Below are 17,383 nucleotides of genomic sequence, written 5' to 3'. Positions count from 1 at the left end.
ATGGGAGGAGCAGGCAAAGCCAAACGTATAAGGGGCGGGGCCAAGATTCTAAGGTTCTGGGCCTGCTTTCTCTGCCCTCTGGTCGCGTTTAGCGAGTTTGAAAAATGGGGAGAAACTGTCCAGGCTCTCATTGTCTGACACGGAGTGGATGCCCAAGAATTGGTGAATGAATCGAAGGGGCAAAGTTAGAATTTATCTTCCTTAATGAAGCAAATTTGCCCAAACCTCCCATCCCTGGTTGATTGTGAGGTAAAGAGCTATTCAACCCCTTCCACTCCCAGAAGATTTGGAACGGGTTTACACCTTTTGGGGAGAAATGTTGGGGTCGAAAAGGATTATATCTCCAGCTGGGTCCCTTTCCTTTACCCGGGAGGTCTGGAATCCTGAGAAGAGTAAATGTTCAGGTCGGCCCACCAAGAATATTGCTTCTCGTTTGACCTGGCGTTGGTCTGGGGATTTAGTTGTGGGGTCTAAGATTAGGCCCGCCCTAGGGCAGCGGCCCCCCAGACCTCTGGGTTCAGACTCTGGGTCGTCCTCTCACCGCGTCCCCAGATCCTAATTCAGAGTCCGCTCCAGGGGACATCTGGAGCAGTGCTTTCCCCATCATCCATTGTCAGGGAGGGTGTGAAGGACGCAGAGGGCTACTGCTGTCCTAGGAGCTCCCCCACTCCCACCCTCGCCCTAGCAGGGTTGCATTCTCTCTTCGTGCAACTGTTTCACCTGCCTCTTCATAACGAAAACTGCTTCCCATCTATTACCAGGGTTTCAGGCACCTCTGCAAGGTGGACACGTCTGTTCCGTCAATCCACTTTAAAGATGAAACCGAAGCCCTGGAGAGGAAGCACTTTGTCCGGGGTCAAGTGAATCGGGATAGAGAACTCGGGCATCCTGTTTTCCCCCGAATTCCTTTCACACTCCTCCAACCTCCCCCACCCCCACTCCCATGCTGCTGAGAAGACAGTAAACAGCAGCGGGGAAGGACCAAGGAAGATCAGTTTGGGTGGGGGACTTGCTTCCTTTTCCTCCGCCTCCTTGGGGAACGGTAGCTGGGAGGATAGATCTCTGCTAAGATAGAGTCAAGTGGGCGCGCACCACCTCGGGCCGCGCGCCTCCTCCCCCTTCCAGCTTTGTTCGCGCTTCTGCGCCTGCGCAGTGCGACAAATCTGGCGCTGTCCCCTTCAGCACCACGCCGAGCCAGCGCCGCCCCTCCCCGCGGTGAGCCCCGCGCACCCCCGCCTCGCACGTTCTCGCGCCCCCTGACCGCTCGAACAGACCCCTTCTTCCTTCCGAGGTCACTACTTGCCTGCCTTGGATTTCCCAAGGAGAGCAGTTGCCATAGTAACTCTAGCGGTGTTTTCTTAAGATAGCCGGGCCCGCTTCTACCTTGGCCAAGGGCACAAGGGTTGCCTGTCTCCCACTTCCTCTAGTCCAGGCGTTATTCCGTCTAACCTCTTACTCCCAGATGGCAAGATGTCTAATTCAGGCAGCAAGGAAGTTCTTTTTGAAGTCTGACTAACATCCCTCCTGCTGCATCCTGGGCGAGTGGTCAGGGCTGTGTCTCCTGAGTCCTAGTCTCAGAACCTCCGGAGGGTTTGAGGCCGAGTTCTCTGGATATTTCTTCCATAAACTGGTGGTCTCTTGGATGTAGGGAGCAGGTCCAGTCTACACCCATACCGTGTGCTGGCGGGGCCGCGTGCTCGTGGGGGCGGGAGCGCGTGTGGCATATAACAGGTCATGTGGCAACCTCCTAGGGACACGCGTGGGGTCTGGAGCGGGACACGCGTGTGCAGCTGGGTCCCGCGTGCGGCTCAGGGGGTGGTGGACGAGAGGGACGTGGACACGATTGGGGTGGGGCATGTGAGGGTCTGAAGAACAGACCAGAGGTTCCATACGTCCTCCCCCTCTTCAGGGGCGGGTCTCAGGTTGGCGGGAGAGACCTGCGGGGACCTAGTGTCGAGAAGAGGGGGGCAGCCTCTGGGGCTCAGGGCCCCGGGAGAGGGCGGGGGGGGGGGGGGGGGGGGGGGGGGGGGTTAGCTCTGAGCCGCGCGTAGCGGGGAGAGGGAGGGACTGAGAGGCGGGCGGGCCTGGAGCAAGCGGGAGCAAGCGGGAGCCGCGCTGCCTTCACAGCTGAGCAGGGCCCAGCCTCTCCCCTGCCTCTCCAAGGCCCCAGCTCCAGGCGAGCAGCGGTGAGTACTGACGCGACTGAGTCCAGGGCTGCGCTGAGGGCGAATGGGGCCCCGATTGAGCTTCAGAAGCCTTCCTGGCAAGGCTGCTGCTCCGGACCTTTGCCCTGCCCTGCATCTCCAGGGGCCCCTTTACCCCTTTACCGTCGTTCCTAGGCCTGGACAAGATCTGTCATAGCCCTGGGGGTGGAGAGAGAGATGGGGAGAGGGGTCTGGTGTAGCTCAGCCCCACCACCTCCCCTCAGAGACCAGTGACTGGTGGGCGTTAGGGAGAAGGTGTATGTCCCTGTTTAAGTATGTGTGTGAGTAGGCATCTGTATTTGTGTCTGATTGTGACCAGTAGGTCTCTGTGAGTGTCTGATGTACCTGTGTCTCTGTGTATCTTGGGGAATGAGGGCCTTGTGTGCATATTTGGGTATCTCTTTGTGTGTTTCTGTTCAATTGCCGTGTGTGTGTGTAAAACAAGCATGTGCCTTTCCATTACACACATATTTGTTATGACTGAGAGAGTGTATGAGGGTGTGTCTTTGAGCAATGTGTGTGTGTGCCTGGGTCTGTGTGTGCTGGAGGGTGTTGCCTATAAACGTGTTAGCTGTGTACTGACATTATTTGTCCTTACGTGTGTGCGCGCATGAGTGTATGTACCTGTATGGAGAACAAGAATGTCCTTTTCCCGTTCATCATGTATGTATTAGAGTTTCACCTGTGCCTCTCAGCCTCTCATGTCCCTATATACTACCCCTATTTTTCCTCCCTCTCCTTCCAGGAGGCCTGAGTCCCCTCCCCTTGAGTGAGGGGCTCCTACAGAGAGACTGTGGGAAGCCCCTGGCCGGGTGATGATGTTGGCTGGCTGATACTTCTGATCCTGAGGGTGGGGTAGCAGTCTTCCCCCTCCCCCACCAGAAGTAGTTCCAAAATGCCACAGTGACTCTGGGCTCACTCAGCTTCTGAAATAGCTTCCTTGGTTCTCTCAGGGTGATGCTTGGGCCCCCAGGCAGAAAGGAGAGGAGCCAGGGGCCCACTGGGGCATAATTCTTTTCTCCTCAGGCCTCCATGGAAATAGCCCAGCCATATTCCCAGGGTGGGCTAGACCCCTGGTGCCCAGTGGCCCCATCTGCTTTCCCTCCCTATCTCTGCTCTCCCATCCTCCTGACTCCCCAGCAGTTCACCCCCTGCTCCCCTTCCTCTCTTGCAGGCCTGTCTGAAGAGCATGCTGCCCGCTCACTCCCCACCTGGCCTGGCCATCCCTGCCCCCCCAGCCTGACCCCCGGCCCCAGCATGGCCCAGGGTGCCATGCGCTTCTGCTCGGAAGGCGACTGTGCCATCTCCCCACCACGATGCCCACGCCGCTGGCTCCCCGAAGGCCCAGTGCCCCAGAGCCCCCCAGCCAGCATGTATGGCAGTACAGGCTCTTTACTCCGGCGAGTAGCAGGTCCAGGTCCCCGAAGCCGGGAGCTTGGACGTGTGACAGCGCCCTGTACACCTCTGCGTGGCCCCCCTTCACCCCGCATTGCTCCCTCACCTTGGGCACCCTCTTCACCCACTGGGCAGCCCCGACCAGGGGCCCAGAGCTCTGTGGTCATATTCCGCTTTGTGGAGAAGGCCACTGTGAGGCCACTGAATGGGCTGCCTGCTCCTGGAGGCTTGAGTCGGAGCTGGGACCTGGGTGGGGTCTCTCCTCCCAGGCCCACCCCAGCCCTCGGGCCTGGCTCCCATCAAAAGTTGAGGCTAGAAGCATCCACATCAGACCCGCTTCCAGCTGGAGGAGGCTCAGCTCGGCCTGGAAGTCAGGGCCTTTTACAGGGGCCACCAACTCAACCCCAGGTTGGAGCAGATGGTCTTTACTCCTCTCTTCCCAATGGGCTGGGGGGGCCCTCTGAGCACCTGGCCACATTATTCCGAGGACCTGCTGACACTGGACTTCTGAACCAGGTATGTGATCTCTCTCGGGCTCCCTGCAACCTCAGAGACCCAGCGAAGCCCAAGGCTTGTCTTGTCTCCTTGGTGGTCTTGGGCCTATCACTCTGAATTCTTCAATCTGTGCTAAATCTGCCTCCTTCTTGCTCTCTGTGTTTGTCCTTATGTCCTTATACTTCTGTCCCTGTATGTTTTTCCTTCTGTGCTTTTGTCCCATGTTCTTGTGTCTTTGTATGTCTGGTTTTCTCTCTGGGTGCCTGTGTCTATGACTCCCTCCTTGGCTTAGGGGGACATCTGGTCCTCACCACGAGAAGTCTCCTCTCATGCCCAGAGAATCGCTCGAGCCAAATGGGAATTCTTCTATGGCTCTTTGGACCCCACCAGCTCAGGTAAGGCCTGAGACTGAGGCCACGGGAACAGGACAGGGCCTTTTCCACAGGAGCCATGGTATGCTAGGGAGCCTTCCTTTAAACTCCCCCAGTCCTTTCCTGGGCTTCTGATTTGGCTAATGCCTCTCTAAGCCTCAGTCTTTCCATCCGTGTTATGATAGCAGTTAGGGATGGCAGCTGGTTTGGGCACCTGGAGGCAGCTGGGTAGTGGAGGGAGGGGAATGGCAAGATATCAAGGGCCATTCCTTGGAGGAATAAAGAGGCTGGTGTCCCTCAGGCCCCTCAAAACTGTTTGACAAGAACTTGATTTGAAAGGAGCCTCACCAGGAACAAGCTGAGTTTGTAGCAGGAGGAATGGTGGCTAGACAGCGAAAGAAATTCGGGCCAATATGAGGCAGTGGGGGAGAGCTCCTTCTGAGAACAGAATCAGGACAGGGAGCTGACCTGAGTAACCTGCTGACCTGGATGCCTATGCACACTGCAGGTGCTAAGCCCCCAGAGCAGGCCCCCCCATCTCCACCTGGGGTGGGCTCAGGGCAGGGCTCTGGGGTGGCTGTGGGGCGAGCAGCCAAGTACTCCGAGACGGACCTGGACACAGTGCCCCTGAGGTGCTACCGCGAGACCGACATCGATGAGGTGCTGACTGAGCGGGAAGAGGCTGACTCGGCCATCGAGAGTCAGCCCAGCTCTGAGGGCCTTCCTGGCACTGCCTGCCCACCTGCCCCACGTCCTGGCCCATGCCTTGGCCCTCATCCCAGCCTGGGCAGTGGCAATGAGGACGAGGATGAGGCAGGTGGGGAAGAGGATGTGGACGACGAAGTGTTTGAGGCCTCAGAAGGGGCCCGGTGAGTGAGTGGGGGAGTGGGAAAGGAAAGTGACTTGTTCCTTCCCACTGACCCAGAGCCAGGGCTGGGCTCCAAGGGACTGGGATAGAGATGAGGGTGGGGCTGGGAGTGTCAGGACCAAGCTGGAGTGCTGACAGGGCGGTGGAGCACGGGATTCTAGACCGAAGCCTGTGGCATGGCAGAGTACCGGGTTTGGAGTTGTGGGGGGGCCATCAGCAAGAACGCAGGAGGGTAGGAACACAAGGATAGAGGAAGAAAGGGGTTCTAAGGAAGGACAGGGGGGCAGGGTGAGAGGCCAGAATCAAGCCTGGGGGCTTGGAAGCATCAGTTTAGATCCTGGATCCCGCAGGAGAATGTGGAGTGTGGGGGCTTTCCTCTCTGTCTCACACCCCATTGCAGCTAGGAGCCTCATCTTCTTCTCCTAAGATGTTGCCAGAAATAGAAATGGAATGGCAGGAGGGGAGAGGATCAGGGAGAAAGAGGAGAACGGGAGATTAGCAGGGAGTGAGAGAGGAAGGGATTGGGTACTGGGGATGGGTGGCTGGGGTGTTCTGGGGGCATTGTATGGCCTGGTGAACCTGTGGTGGGGAGCTCTGAGCCAGGTAACTTTTGGGAGGGGCTGGGAGCCTGTGAAATGAGATGATAATCCCCTTTACAGAGTTGGTGTGAAAGTTCAGTGAAATGATACCTGAGAGCTGTCCTCTAGGCCCCTGATCAGAGATTCTCCCTGCCCCTACAGGCCAGGTACCCGAATGCCTCACTCTGGGCCTCTCAAGTCACCTCTGCCCTTTCTACCTGGGACCAGCCCCTCGGCTGATGGGCCTGACTCTTTCAGTTGTGTGTTTGAAGCCATCTTGGAGTCACACCGGGCCAAGGGCACCTCCTACACCAGCCTCGCCTCGCTGGAGGCCCTGGCCTCACCTGGCCCAACCCAGAGCCCCTTTTTCACCTTCGAGCTGCCTCCCCAACCCCCTGCCCCCAGGCCTGATCCGCCTGCTCCTGCCCCACTTGCTCCTCTTGAACCGGATTCTGGTACCAGCTCTGCTGCTGATGGGCCTTGGACACAGAGAGGGGAGGAAGAGGAGGCAGAGGCTGGAGCCAAGCAGGCCCCAGGGAGGGATCCCCCTAGTCCTTGCCACTCAGAAGACAGCTTTGGATTGGGGGCAGCACCCCTGGGCAGGTGAGTGATTCCTTTGGTTCCTCAGACCTCAGGCCCTAGGGTCCCAGAAACAGTTGCTCCAAGAGATGGATCCTGAATGTAAAAATGTGGTTTATATTCCTGACTCCTGACTGGGGTGGTTAGGGGATACAGATGTGTTTTCCCATTTGGAGGACTACTTCCAGTGGCTGTGAGTGGGAGCCCCCTTACAGCCTGCTGCCTTGGTCTCAGATCCAGTGACTTGTAAAACCATGGTTCAGGACAGAAGGATCCCTAGAGAACACTGCCCTTTTTCTCTAGAAGGCCACTTCCCTCCTTACATAGAGCCTCTAACCTGCTTAGAATTCTGCTCTTACCCCACCCCCCAGCCTGGAGGTTCCTCCCAAAGAATCAGCCACCAGCCTCTCCTATTTCCTCTCCCATGTCGCCTACCCCCTCCAATCTGGAGTCTCTCACTCTTCCCCAGGAAGTCCTTTCACCAGTCTAACCTTTCTGCTCTCCCCTCTGCCAGCTACCCTCTCAGTCACTGAAGCCATGGCAACAGGAGGGGGTGGCCAGGGAGACAGGGTTGCCTAGCAACCAGGAGTTTCCGGCCTCTGTCTCTGGGGTGACAGGTGGCTTTGTGAGTAAAGCAGCTAGGGTGGGAAGGGAAGGGAGGAGGAGACAGGGGCTGAGGGGGTGTGCTCTGACCCCCCTGTCCCCGCTACCCCAGAGCCTACTTCTTTGTGGGTGGAAGAGAAGGACACGGAGGAGACTCCTTTTGCTAAAAGGCGGGAAGAGGGAAGATGTAGGAGCAGGAGAGTGTCCCTGCTGCCTCACATCTTTGTTTGACCCTCCACTGTTCCTCCCTAGCAGTCCTATCTCTGCCCATATTCTCAGAGAGACAGGACTCTGAGTAGGGCCAGTGTGGGGATGGGGAATCTATGTCTAATAGCAAACTTTGGGAGTTTGGGGGAAAGCAGCCCAAACTCCCACAGCAGCAAGATGGATGCACATTAGATTTAAGGCAGGACTTCCACAGAGAGGTGGTAATGATAGACTAGGCTGATGGAAAGAATCTCCTCTGGAGAAAAGAAAAATGCCTTTCCCATGTCCCTATCTTTCCTTCTCTGTCTACTGGGTCTGGAGGCAGAGGAAGCATCTGGATGGCCCCTGAGGGCTTGTCTCACCTCTGAGCTGGTGTTCTACCCTGGCAGTGAACCACCCCTGAACCAGCTGGTGTCTGATTCGGACTCCGAGCTGGACAGCACAGAGCGGCTGGCCCTGGGAAGCACTGACACCCTGTCCAACGGGCAGAAGGCAGACCTGGAGGCTGCGCAGCGCCTCGCCAAGAGGCTGTACCGCCTGGATGGCTTCAGGAAGGCGGATGTGGCCCGGCATCTGGGCAAGAAGTAAAGACACTGGGCTGGGATTGAGGATGGGGGGAGAGGGAATGCATTCTGTGGGCAGCACCTCCACATCCCCTATATCTGATGCCCCCAGGTCTTTATGTTACCCCCACCTGGCCCCTTGACACTTGCCCTTGAGACTCCACCTGTCTCTCTGCCCTGCCCACAGCAATGACTTCAGCAAACTTGTGGCTGGCGAGTACCTGAAGTTTTTTGTCTTCACGGGCATGACTCTGGACCAAGCTCTCAGGTGGGTGTCCAGCCCTTTGAGAGCAGGCCCTACTCTCTAGGCCTGGTGTGCAGGGCTTCAGTTATGCCTCCCCTGAGCCCTGTGCCTCCTCTAAACTGCCCTGAAGTCACTCTTCCCAAGCTGATTGGGCATGGCCAAGAGCCAGAGTTGCCTGGTTAAGGGGACCTTGAGTAGATGTGACATGCCCCCTCTTCCCCTCTCCCCAGGGTGTTTCTCAAGGAGCTGGCCTTAATGGGTGAGACCCAGGAACGGGAGCGTGTGCTGGCCCACTTCTCCCAGAGATACTTCCAGTGTAATCCTGGAGCCCTGTCCTCAGAGGGTGAGGAGGCCAGGGTCAGGGTTTTCCTGTCTGGTCATGGAGGCAGATGGGTACTGCATCTGTGCAAAGCGGCATGAGTGTTTGTGCAGAAGTACATGAGTGCACAAGCTTGCAGGCATGGAAGCATGCATGTATTGCAGACAATGCTGGCATGACTGCACGGATGTGGAACTGTGCATGTGGGCAAGTACAGTGCTAGAGGCTAGTATGTGCTGTGAAGAGGCACGTGGCTGGTGTGTTTGCATGCCGTTGTTCACATATATGTACAAGACAGTGCTGGACCTGAGTAGGGATTCTGTTTGGCCTGCATAACTGTGTGGGGCTCAGCTGCTGTGTCTAATGCATAGACACAGAGGAACCTTGGTGTTGAGTGTGAGCAATGGGCTGTCCCCAGAACCTTAGGGGGTTAGGTAGGGTGACCTAAGAAGGGGGAGAGGTCCTGTCTGAGGGATTTGTTGGAGGAGAGAGGTCTTTGCCTTGGAGGGGTTTGCCAGTGGGGTCCAGGACTTACAAAAGTGTGCCTGTGGGCCAAAGAGGGTCCGAGAGGGGTCAGGGCATGAACTGGAAGAGAGAGGAAGGGAGCTGTGGGAAGACCCCTTGGGAGGCAGCCGAGGCTAAACGTTAACTCTCCCCTAGACGGTGCGCACACGCTGACCTGTGCCCTCATGCTACTCAATACGGATCTCCACGGCCACGTGAGTGGGGGGCTGGGGGGAGGGAGATGGGAAAACCCCGTCCGGATACTTCAAGGCCTGGGAGGCAAAGGACCGACCCCCTACACACCAAAGTTGACAGGCCTCTGTGCCCTCCAATAGAACATCGGGAAACGCATGACCTGCGGAGACTTCATTGGTAACCTGGAAGGCCTCAACGAAGGCGGCGACTTCCCCAGAGAGCTGCTCAAGGTGGGGGGTTGGGGCAGGGGGTAGGGGCAGGGGACCTGACAGCAGGCCTCCAAGGCGGGTGAGGTGAGGGGCCTGAGAGCACCCAGTTCCTGCTGTGGAAGCCTGGGCTCTAGTGACTCAGCCTGCGCTCTAGTGACTCAGCCTGGGGACCGACCCTCCCCCAGCCCCGACGGGACTGGCTCTCCCGGAGCATGCGCTCTCGTCATCCCCGCAGGCTGTGTGGGAGGGCGGAGCTGGTGGAGAATACGTGATCAGCGGGCCCTGGACTCTATTTTGCCTTCATTAGTGCCCCTCCTACAGGGTTCACTGAGTTGGGGTGTATGGCCCCCGCCCCAGGGTGTACGGCCACAAAGGCCTCCCTGGTACCACTGCACCGGAGGGACCCGGAGGTAGAGGGGCGTGAGAGGGACATAGGCTTTAGAAGATCGCGAAGTCAGTTAGCACGAAACTGGGACTACATCCTGAGCTTCTGGATCCTTAATGGGCAGGCCCTGCGCCCGGGCGCCAGAACTTGAGGGTTAGCTACACTGGAGCTGGTAGGATGGGAGGAGGAGGCGGGTGTCCTGGTCCGCGGCTTCACTCCTCTCCCAGATCCGGTGGTGCTCTATCCGAGGAGGCCTGCACTCCCAGAGTTGTCAAGGGGGTCCCCGGACACCACCTACATGTGACAGCATGGGCATGTCTGTGAACTTGGGGTGTGTTGAGCTTCTGAGTTTGGGGATGCATCTGAGGGGCTGTCCTTTGTGAGTTGGGGGGGTTAATGGTTGGGATATATATTGAGTTTAGTTGTATACTTGTATACGTGTGATTTAGGGTGTCGGTGAACCAAAGGGGTTTGTCTGACTTGGAGTGTGTTTGTCCTTAGGTTTTATGATGTAAAGTGTATCTGAGTTGGGGGTGTAGGTTGCGTGTTTGTGTGTGTTGGGGTGTATATCTGCGAATTGGCTATCTGGTTTATGACATGTGTCCATGAGTAGGGGGATGTATGTGACTGTAAAATTTGAGGTGTATCTCTGAATTTCTACTGTCTGTGAGTTGAGATGAATGTGAACTGGTGCATCTGGCTAGTTGGGATGTATGTAAGGTGGGGTGTTTGAGCGTGATCTGGGGTATATACACGGGCATTTGAAGTATCTGCGGCTCGGCGAGGTGGGTGATTCCAGCCTCTTGGCCCCTCCTGGCTCCATAAAAAAAGGGCCACCAGGAGGCGTTCCGACCTTTCTCCTCACCACCCCACCCTGCTGAGCCCGGGGGGCGCTCCAGAGCCTACGGGAGCACCCCTCCTTCACAGCCCCAACCTCCTAGCACCCCTGGAGCAGCAACCCCCCCCAGAACCCCCTACTGGCTCTCCCTGGCGCCTCCCCGGTGACGGTGACGGCGCGCCGCGGGCCCTCCTCTCGGTCGGACGCCTCCATGTTGCGCCGTCCCCGCCCCCAGCCCTCGCCCTCCCCTCCCCGTCGGCGCCCCCCTCCCGCTCTCGCCAAGCTGCAGAGCCGACCGCGCCGCCGCCGCGCGCTGTGTGCGTCGGTGGGAGCCGAGCCGGGCCGGGCTCGGGCCGGGCCGGGCCGCTCGCACCGGCTGTCGGGGGAGCCGTCCGCGGGCCGTCCGGGCCGTCCGGGGCCGAGGACGGACGGGGGCATGGCCGGGGGCCGCGGCGCGCCGGCCAGGCCAGCATGATCGGTGTCAACAGCATCCACAGCAGCGCCGGGCGGCTGCGCTCGCGCTCGCTGTGCTCCGTGCGCTACGGGCGCACCCACCGCGGCGCGGAGACCCTGTGCTACGGCTGGCCGCAGCGCTCGCGCAGTCTCAAGCCCGTGCTCTACACCGACCTGGTGGTCAGCCGCCTGCAGAGCCGCAAGAAGAAAAAGGCGGTGAGGGCTGTGGGGCCGCAGCTCATGCCAGGCTGGGGGCCGACCGAGGGGGTTGCTGAGGGCGGCGCGCCACTGAGGGGGCGGCTTGAGGGAGGCGGCGAAGGCGGCACGAGCCGAGGGGGGCCTCTCTGGGGCCGGCGGGGGAGCTCGACAGGACAGAGCCCATGGGTAGCCAGGGGTGGGCATGGATGGAGAGGGTAGGGCAGAGGCCCTGAGATCAAGTTGGGGATCTCAGACCAAAGGGTCCTTCTAGGTGAGAGCAGGATATGGGCCTCACTCGTGGGGTTTAGGACTTTCGGAAGGACGATGTGGTTGTGGACCAAGGGAAGTGCCGAGAGGGGGCAGGGGATGAACTGGGAGGCTGGAGACACTATTGCAGGCCGGATCTCAGCGACCACTTCAGCGTCCTGGCCAGAGAGTTGAAGAGTGAGGGCTTGGGCTCTGAGCTATGCTGAGTGTGGGCTGGGCTTGTGCTGGGAGGGCTGTGTGTCCATCTGTCTGGGTTGTGCTGTGGGGTGGAAGTGGTGGGGTATACCTACCCCAGAAAGGGTGTGCACAGGTGAGATGCTTGGTACTTGGGGCTGGGCATAGCGGGTGGACAGTGAAAGAGTCAGAGACCATGTTGCCTGGGGAGCGGTGTGTGGGGGGCTGTGTCCCATCTTGGAGAAGGTGCCGACGTCACCACTGCACCCAGCTTCTCGCAGGCAGGCAGCAGCACACGCCACCACACGCCACACACTTAGCCACACATGCTGGGGACACACCCACTCACAGGCTGGTGGAAGCACCCCCACAGTGGGAGGCACTGGTGTGAGCCCATGTCGCTGGCTGCTGCCAAGAAGAGGGGTCCCCTGTGCCACTCCTGAAACTCATCCTCTGCTCCCACCACCCTAACGCCCCTGCAGGTCCCCCAGGCCAACTCCACAGAGAGAAGGGACTGGCTCAGGAGTTCACAGGGAGTTGGCGGTGTACAGGGTTTGGAAGCTAAAACTATTGCCCTTTAGACTAATGTCCATTCCCCAGTAACATGAACTATGGGCATGGGCAGGGGGTTGGAGCACCCTGGCATTTGGCTTGGTGGGGCTGTCTGGGTTGGGGGAAGTGCTCAGCTTGCCCTGGGGTTGGGAGCCATGAGAGCGTGTTCTCTATTAGCCAAGGAGGGAGGTGACAGGGAGAGTCCTGTTCCTGGGCCTCAGTTTCTCCATATGCTCTGTGTGGGTTTATTCCATGGAAATAGGCCAAAGATGTGGCTGGGAAAAGGAGAGCTTCTTAGGCTGCTCTTTCTGTTCCCTCTGGAGCTGCGCTTCCCCTACCCAGGATCTGAACAGGATGACCCTTAACAATAACAACAGTAAAGATGCATGCTAAGTCGCTTCAGTCGTGTCCAACTCTTCGAGCTCGTGGACTATAGGCCCGGCTCCTCTGTCCAGGGGATTCTCCAGGCAAAAATACTGGAGTGGGTTGCCATGCCCTCCTTTAGGGGAGCTTCCTGACCCATGGATCGAACCCACACTTATCTCCTGCATTGGCAGGTGGGTTCTTACCACTAGTGCCACCCGGGAAGCCCAAAGATAATAATAGCAGTCACTGTATACTATACATCAACCATGTGCCGTGATGTCTGTGTTAATTGCTTGCCCCGTGTTAGACATGCGGTACTGGGGCTTCCCTGGCGGCCCAGTGGTTAAGACTCCAAGTTCCTGATATGATATAAGGGCTGTGGGTTTGATCCTTTGTCAATGAACTAAGATCCTGCGTGCCTCACGGCTCAGGCCCACCAAAAAATAACACATGGTAATAGCTTGTTCCCCCCATAGACACTTGGCCTGCAGCTCAAGTGGGAGATCTGGGCCTGGGTCCTGTCTTTCACTCTACAGCCTGGGTCATTGGTCATTACACCCATGCCCATCCTTACCCCCAGTTCTGTCTTCTCCCCCTGACTGGGAGGGAGGGCTCTGAGCTCGGGCATTGGTACACATCCCCCTGGATCGACCCCCACCCCCCTGATTTGTTCCTTCCTCCCCAGGCCTTGTACAGCTCCATCAAGAATGAAAAGTTGCAATGGGCCATGTGAGTCCTGGGGATGTCTGGAGGGGGGGTGGGGAGGGATGAGATGTCAGGAAGGGGCTGCCTGGAGGGGTTGAGAGTACTCAGGTGGGCTGATTGAACCCTGGGGCTGTGAGACAGGGGAGGTTGCTGAGACTAAAAGAGGCTATGAGGCTGCCTCACTTCCTTTTTTGGAGATCCTGCCTGGATGTGGGGCCTGTGTCTTGTCTCTAGCTGGTTGTTTTGACAAGCTGGGTTGGGTAGGTGGCCAGGATCAACTGGCCTGGGAGAAGGGGTGCGGAAACACAACGGGGAGGTCTTTTTGGCAATCCAAGCGGGAAAGTAGAAGTCTGATTGATAGAGGGAGAGCCCCCTCTTGGGTCCTAGGGAGTCCAGAGTTGTCTACTCTTGGCAGCCCCAGTGAAACAGAAAGACTTAAGAGTTGTCTTGGAAAAGTCTAGTCTGAGGGAGGAGGCCTAGTGTTGAATCCCCCAGTCTGAGAGTACAGCCCTCATCTAAACAGTCAATGGGTCACTCATACTTACTGGTATCTGCTGAGAGTCCATCACTGCTCAGTTTAGTTGGGTGCTCCCTCTGCTCCTCAGAGGAGGCAAAGCTCAGGTCTGGGGTACAGCGGGGATCAGGGAAAGCTTCTGTGAGGACTGATCTGGGGGCAAGCCTTGAAGGAGAAGGAAAATTGTTTGGGGAGAGAAAGAGGGAAGTTGATATTTGGGAGGCAAATGCATGGTGGCTGAAAGGAGTGTGGGGTGGGGAGACCAAGAGGAGGCAGGCCTAACTGGCGTGGAGTGTGGAAGGAGACAGTGCTGGTGGGATGTGGCGTAGGCTCCGTGTGGGGGCAGTAGGGAGCTACTGCAGGTTTCTGAGGAGGGAGTAACAAGATAGAATCAGATCCTTTAGAGGATATCTGACAGAGCCTGCAGACCAGGATGTACGAGGGAACCACTAGGAAGCTCCTCTTGCCACCATTTAGCCAACAAGCTGTGAGTAAAGCCTGGTGCTGGCTGTGGTTAAGAAGCTGAGTCAGACGTTTCTGCCCTAGTGGAGAAGGGAGTGAGGGGTGTGTGTGCACAAATGGAGAGGATGGGGCTGGGTCCATGTGAAGAGAGGGAGGGACAGACATGGCCCTACTCGTGGGAGCTTTAGTATGGGGGCAGAGACGTGCCGGCTCAAGCGCCCTGATCTGAGTGGCGAGGTACAGTGGCACCCTGGGCCACCGGGTCTGAGGCTGGAGATGTGGCTCCAGGAGCCTCAGGCTGAGGAGAGCCACACCCTCTGTGGCTTCTGTGGAGTAGAGGGGCAGCCCCCCCACCCCCTTCTCCACAGACACTGGAGAGCTTTCCTGGGTGCCAGAGGTCAGGACTGGATGTGGGGGCAGGCTTGTGGCTCCACCACCAGCCCCCTCTGAGGTGATCACACCTACAGAGACGAGGAGGAGCTGAGACGCTCTCTGTCTGAGTTGGCCGACCCCAACCCCAAGGTCATCAAGAGGGTCGGCGGGGGCAGTGGCAGTGGCTCCAGCCCTTTCCTGGACCTGACCCCCGAGCCCGGCGCTGCGGTCTACAAGCACGGCGCCCTGGTGCGGAAGGTGCACGCGGACCCCGACTGCAGGAAGAGTACGTGGCCAGGTGGCAAGGCCTGGGCGGGGGTGGGGGCGGGCCTGCCTCAGGCCCCCCGGCTCGTCTTCCTTACCCCCCACCTCTGCCCACCCGCCAGCACCTCGGGGCAAGCGCGGCTGGAAGAACTTCCACGGGATCCTCAAGGGCATGATCCTCTATCTTCAGAAGGTGTGAGGCCAGCCCAAAGGGGTGGGGCTGGGATGGCTCAGAGAATTCGAGGGGCTGGGCTGGGACAGGACTGTGGTCAGGACAAGACAGGCACCCCACAGGAGGAGTATCAGCCTGGGAAAGCGCTGTCGGAAGCAGAGCTTAAGAACGCCATCAGCATCCACCACGCGCTGGCCACGCGGGCCAGTGACTACAGCAAGAGGCCGCATGTCTTCTACCTGCGCACTGCTGACTGGCGGGTCTTCCTCTTCCAGGCCCCGTGAGTGCCCTCTTCCGGCCCATCCCAGACCCCTTCCCCCCACCCCCAGCACGCTCCCCTCGCTCCTTCTCGGGCCACACCCTGAGCCGGCACTGCCATCGCGGGGCCCAGTCCCAGGTGGCCATGCTGTCTCCCCAGGAGCCTGGAGCAGATGCAGTCTTGGATCACTCGCATCAACGTGGTGGCTGCCATGTTCTCTGCACCCCCCTTCCCAGCTGCCGTCAGTTCCCAGAAGAAGTTCAGCCGCCCTCTGCTACCCAGTGCTGCCACCCGCCTCTCCCAGGTACCCTCGCCAACCTCCTGTCCACCTGGTGCCTCGGGGCAAGTGGGGCGCTGGAGTGGGGCCGGCCTAGGCCCACCGCACTCGAGGCTGCTGCCTATGATGTGGCTGTCCACTGCACCAGGATGTGGGGGGCCATGAGGCTCAAATCCAGTCAGTTAACCCAGACACCAGGTGCTTTGTTCATCCAGAGGAAGGGGCACCTTTCCAAAAACCTTGCACAAAGGCACTGTCTCTGCCAGAGTAACCCTGATCATGCTCCCCTGGCCCCTAGGAGGAGCAGGTGCGGACCCATGAGGCCAAGCTGAAGGCCATGGCAAGTGAGCTGAGGGAGCATCGGGCCACGCAACTGGCCAAGAAGGCCCGGGGCAAGGAGGCTGAAGAGCAGCGGCAGAAGGAGGCATATCTGGAGTTTGAGGTAAGCTCCCAGCCCAGGCACCTCTTGCTCCCTCAGGGCCTCTATGTCCCATGCACAGGCTCAGACACGTGGTTAAGGGCATGGCTCAGAGTGGGACTATCTGGGTGACCCTGGGCGGGCAGCTTTCTTGCCATGAGCCTCAGTTTCCTCTCAAGTGACACAGGGAGGACAGTAGTCTGTCCCCACTAGGGTGATGAAAGGAGCCGATTTCTGCCAAGGGCTCCAGTTTGCTGACTCTGGTAAAGGCTCCAGGAACACGAGGTGTTACAGCTGGCAGTCTACAGAGTCCAGAGAACGGCACCAGAACACCCAGGGGTGTGAGTGGTCACAGTCAGTCCTTGGGGGCTTCAGGGGCCCCAGAGGTTGGCGAGAACCTGGTATCTCCTAGCCTTCTTTGCCTCCCTGCTCCAGATGGGGTGGGCTGGGCAGAGGGGCACGAGCAGGCTCACCGCTGCCCTTCTGCCTCAGAAATCCCGCTACGGCACATACGCAGCGCTGCTTCGGGTCAAGCTGAAGGCAGGCAGCGAGGAGCTGGATGCGGTGGAGGCAGCAGTGGCCCAGACTGGCGGCACGCAGGATGGACTCCCCCCTCCTCACTCCAGTCCCTCCCTGCTGCCCAACACCTCCAGCCAGCCCCGGGCACAGTGTCCTGACTCAGAGGCTCGGGCAGGGGCAGGCAGTGGGCGGTGGAAGCCCTGAGCTGGGGGTGGGAGTGGGGGGGCGGTGCCCACTGGGCACCTGCATGACACGGCCCTGCCTAAGCCCGGGCCGGCCTCGGGCCACCTGTGAGGGCCTCTCGGTCCAGGGCCTGACCGCGCCGGACGCGGTGTCCGGGGCAGGGCAGGGCTAGGGCATGGGCCTCAGGAGCCTTAGGCTAAGGGCCCCTCTGAGACCCCTTTTTTGTGATAATGTTTTGCACTTTTTCGTACAGGGGATGGGGGTGGGAGGGGCCAGGCCCCCTGGACTCTTGATGCTCCTTTTTTTTTTTTTTTTTTTTTGTGGGGGAGACCTGACGTTTCTGCTTTCTGCTGAGACCACCCCCACCCCTGACACCAGCAGTCCCCCTCCATCCTGGGGCCTGGCTCAGACACAAGCCAGGAGTTGGGGTTGAGCTGGTTTCCCTCCTTTTGCCCTGAGGGCTCACCCTCTCCCTTGCCAGAGGAGGAGGATGGATGTCCAAGCTGAGGCCCCGTGCACAGGCCAGGCAGTGCAGCCTTGCTTCCCTCCTTCAGTGGGCCCTGCCCTTTGTGTCACCTCCACCTCCATTAAAACTGCTCTCGACTTGCTGGCTGGGCCTCCTCCTCTCTCCCGTGCCTGGCCTGAGGCCAGGGTAGGCATTTGCTTCCCGA

At 58.9% G+C, this 17,383-nt stretch overlaps 1 protein-coding gene across 5 annotated transcripts; it reads left to right on the top strand.

Moving 5' to 3' along the window:
* Positions 1-80: 80 nt before the first annotated feature.
* Positions 81-17,320, top strand: PSD (pleckstrin and Sec7 domain containing). Of its 5 annotated transcripts, XM_042238740.2 has the most exons (18): positions 81-249; positions 762-1,215; positions 3,379-4,115; positions 4,387-4,489; positions 4,974-5,334; positions 6,074-6,514; positions 7,690-7,884; positions 8,051-8,131; positions 8,338-8,450; positions 9,087-9,145; positions 9,266-9,355; positions 13,253-13,296; positions 14,716-14,906; positions 15,007-15,077; positions 15,179-15,336; positions 15,448-15,619; positions 15,891-16,034; positions 16,503-17,320. In XM_042238740.2, the coding sequence occupies exons 3-18, from the start codon at positions 3,462-3,464 to the stop codon at positions 16,731-16,733; spliced, it is 3,108 nt and encodes a 1,035-aa protein (XP_042094674.1). In that variant the 5' UTR covers positions 81-249; positions 762-1,215; positions 3,379-3,461; the 3' UTR covers positions 16,734-17,320. The 5 variants fall into 5 exon arrangements, 4 of the variants coding, with proteins under 4 accessions (XP_042094674.1, XP_027816270.1, XP_027816269.1 ...); XM_027960469.3 differs by lacking the exons at positions 81-249; positions 762-1,215 and adding an exon at positions 2,070-2,186; XM_027960468.3 differs by lacking the exons at positions 81-249; positions 762-1,215 and having other exon boundaries at positions 2,070-4,115; positions 15,475-15,619.
* Positions 17,321-17,383: the final 63 nt, after the last annotated feature.

This window comes from Ovis aries, chromosome 22, assembly GCF_016772045.2.
Source record: "Ovis aries strain OAR_USU_Benz2616 breed Rambouillet chromosome 22, ARS-UI_Ramb_v3.0, whole genome shotgun sequence".
NCBI classification, from domain to species: Eukaryota; Metazoa; Chordata; class Mammalia; order Artiodactyla; family Bovidae; genus Ovis; species Ovis aries.
The sequence above is the reverse complement of the archived record's forward strand: the minus strand, read 5'-3'. Positions and strand labels throughout refer to the sequence as shown.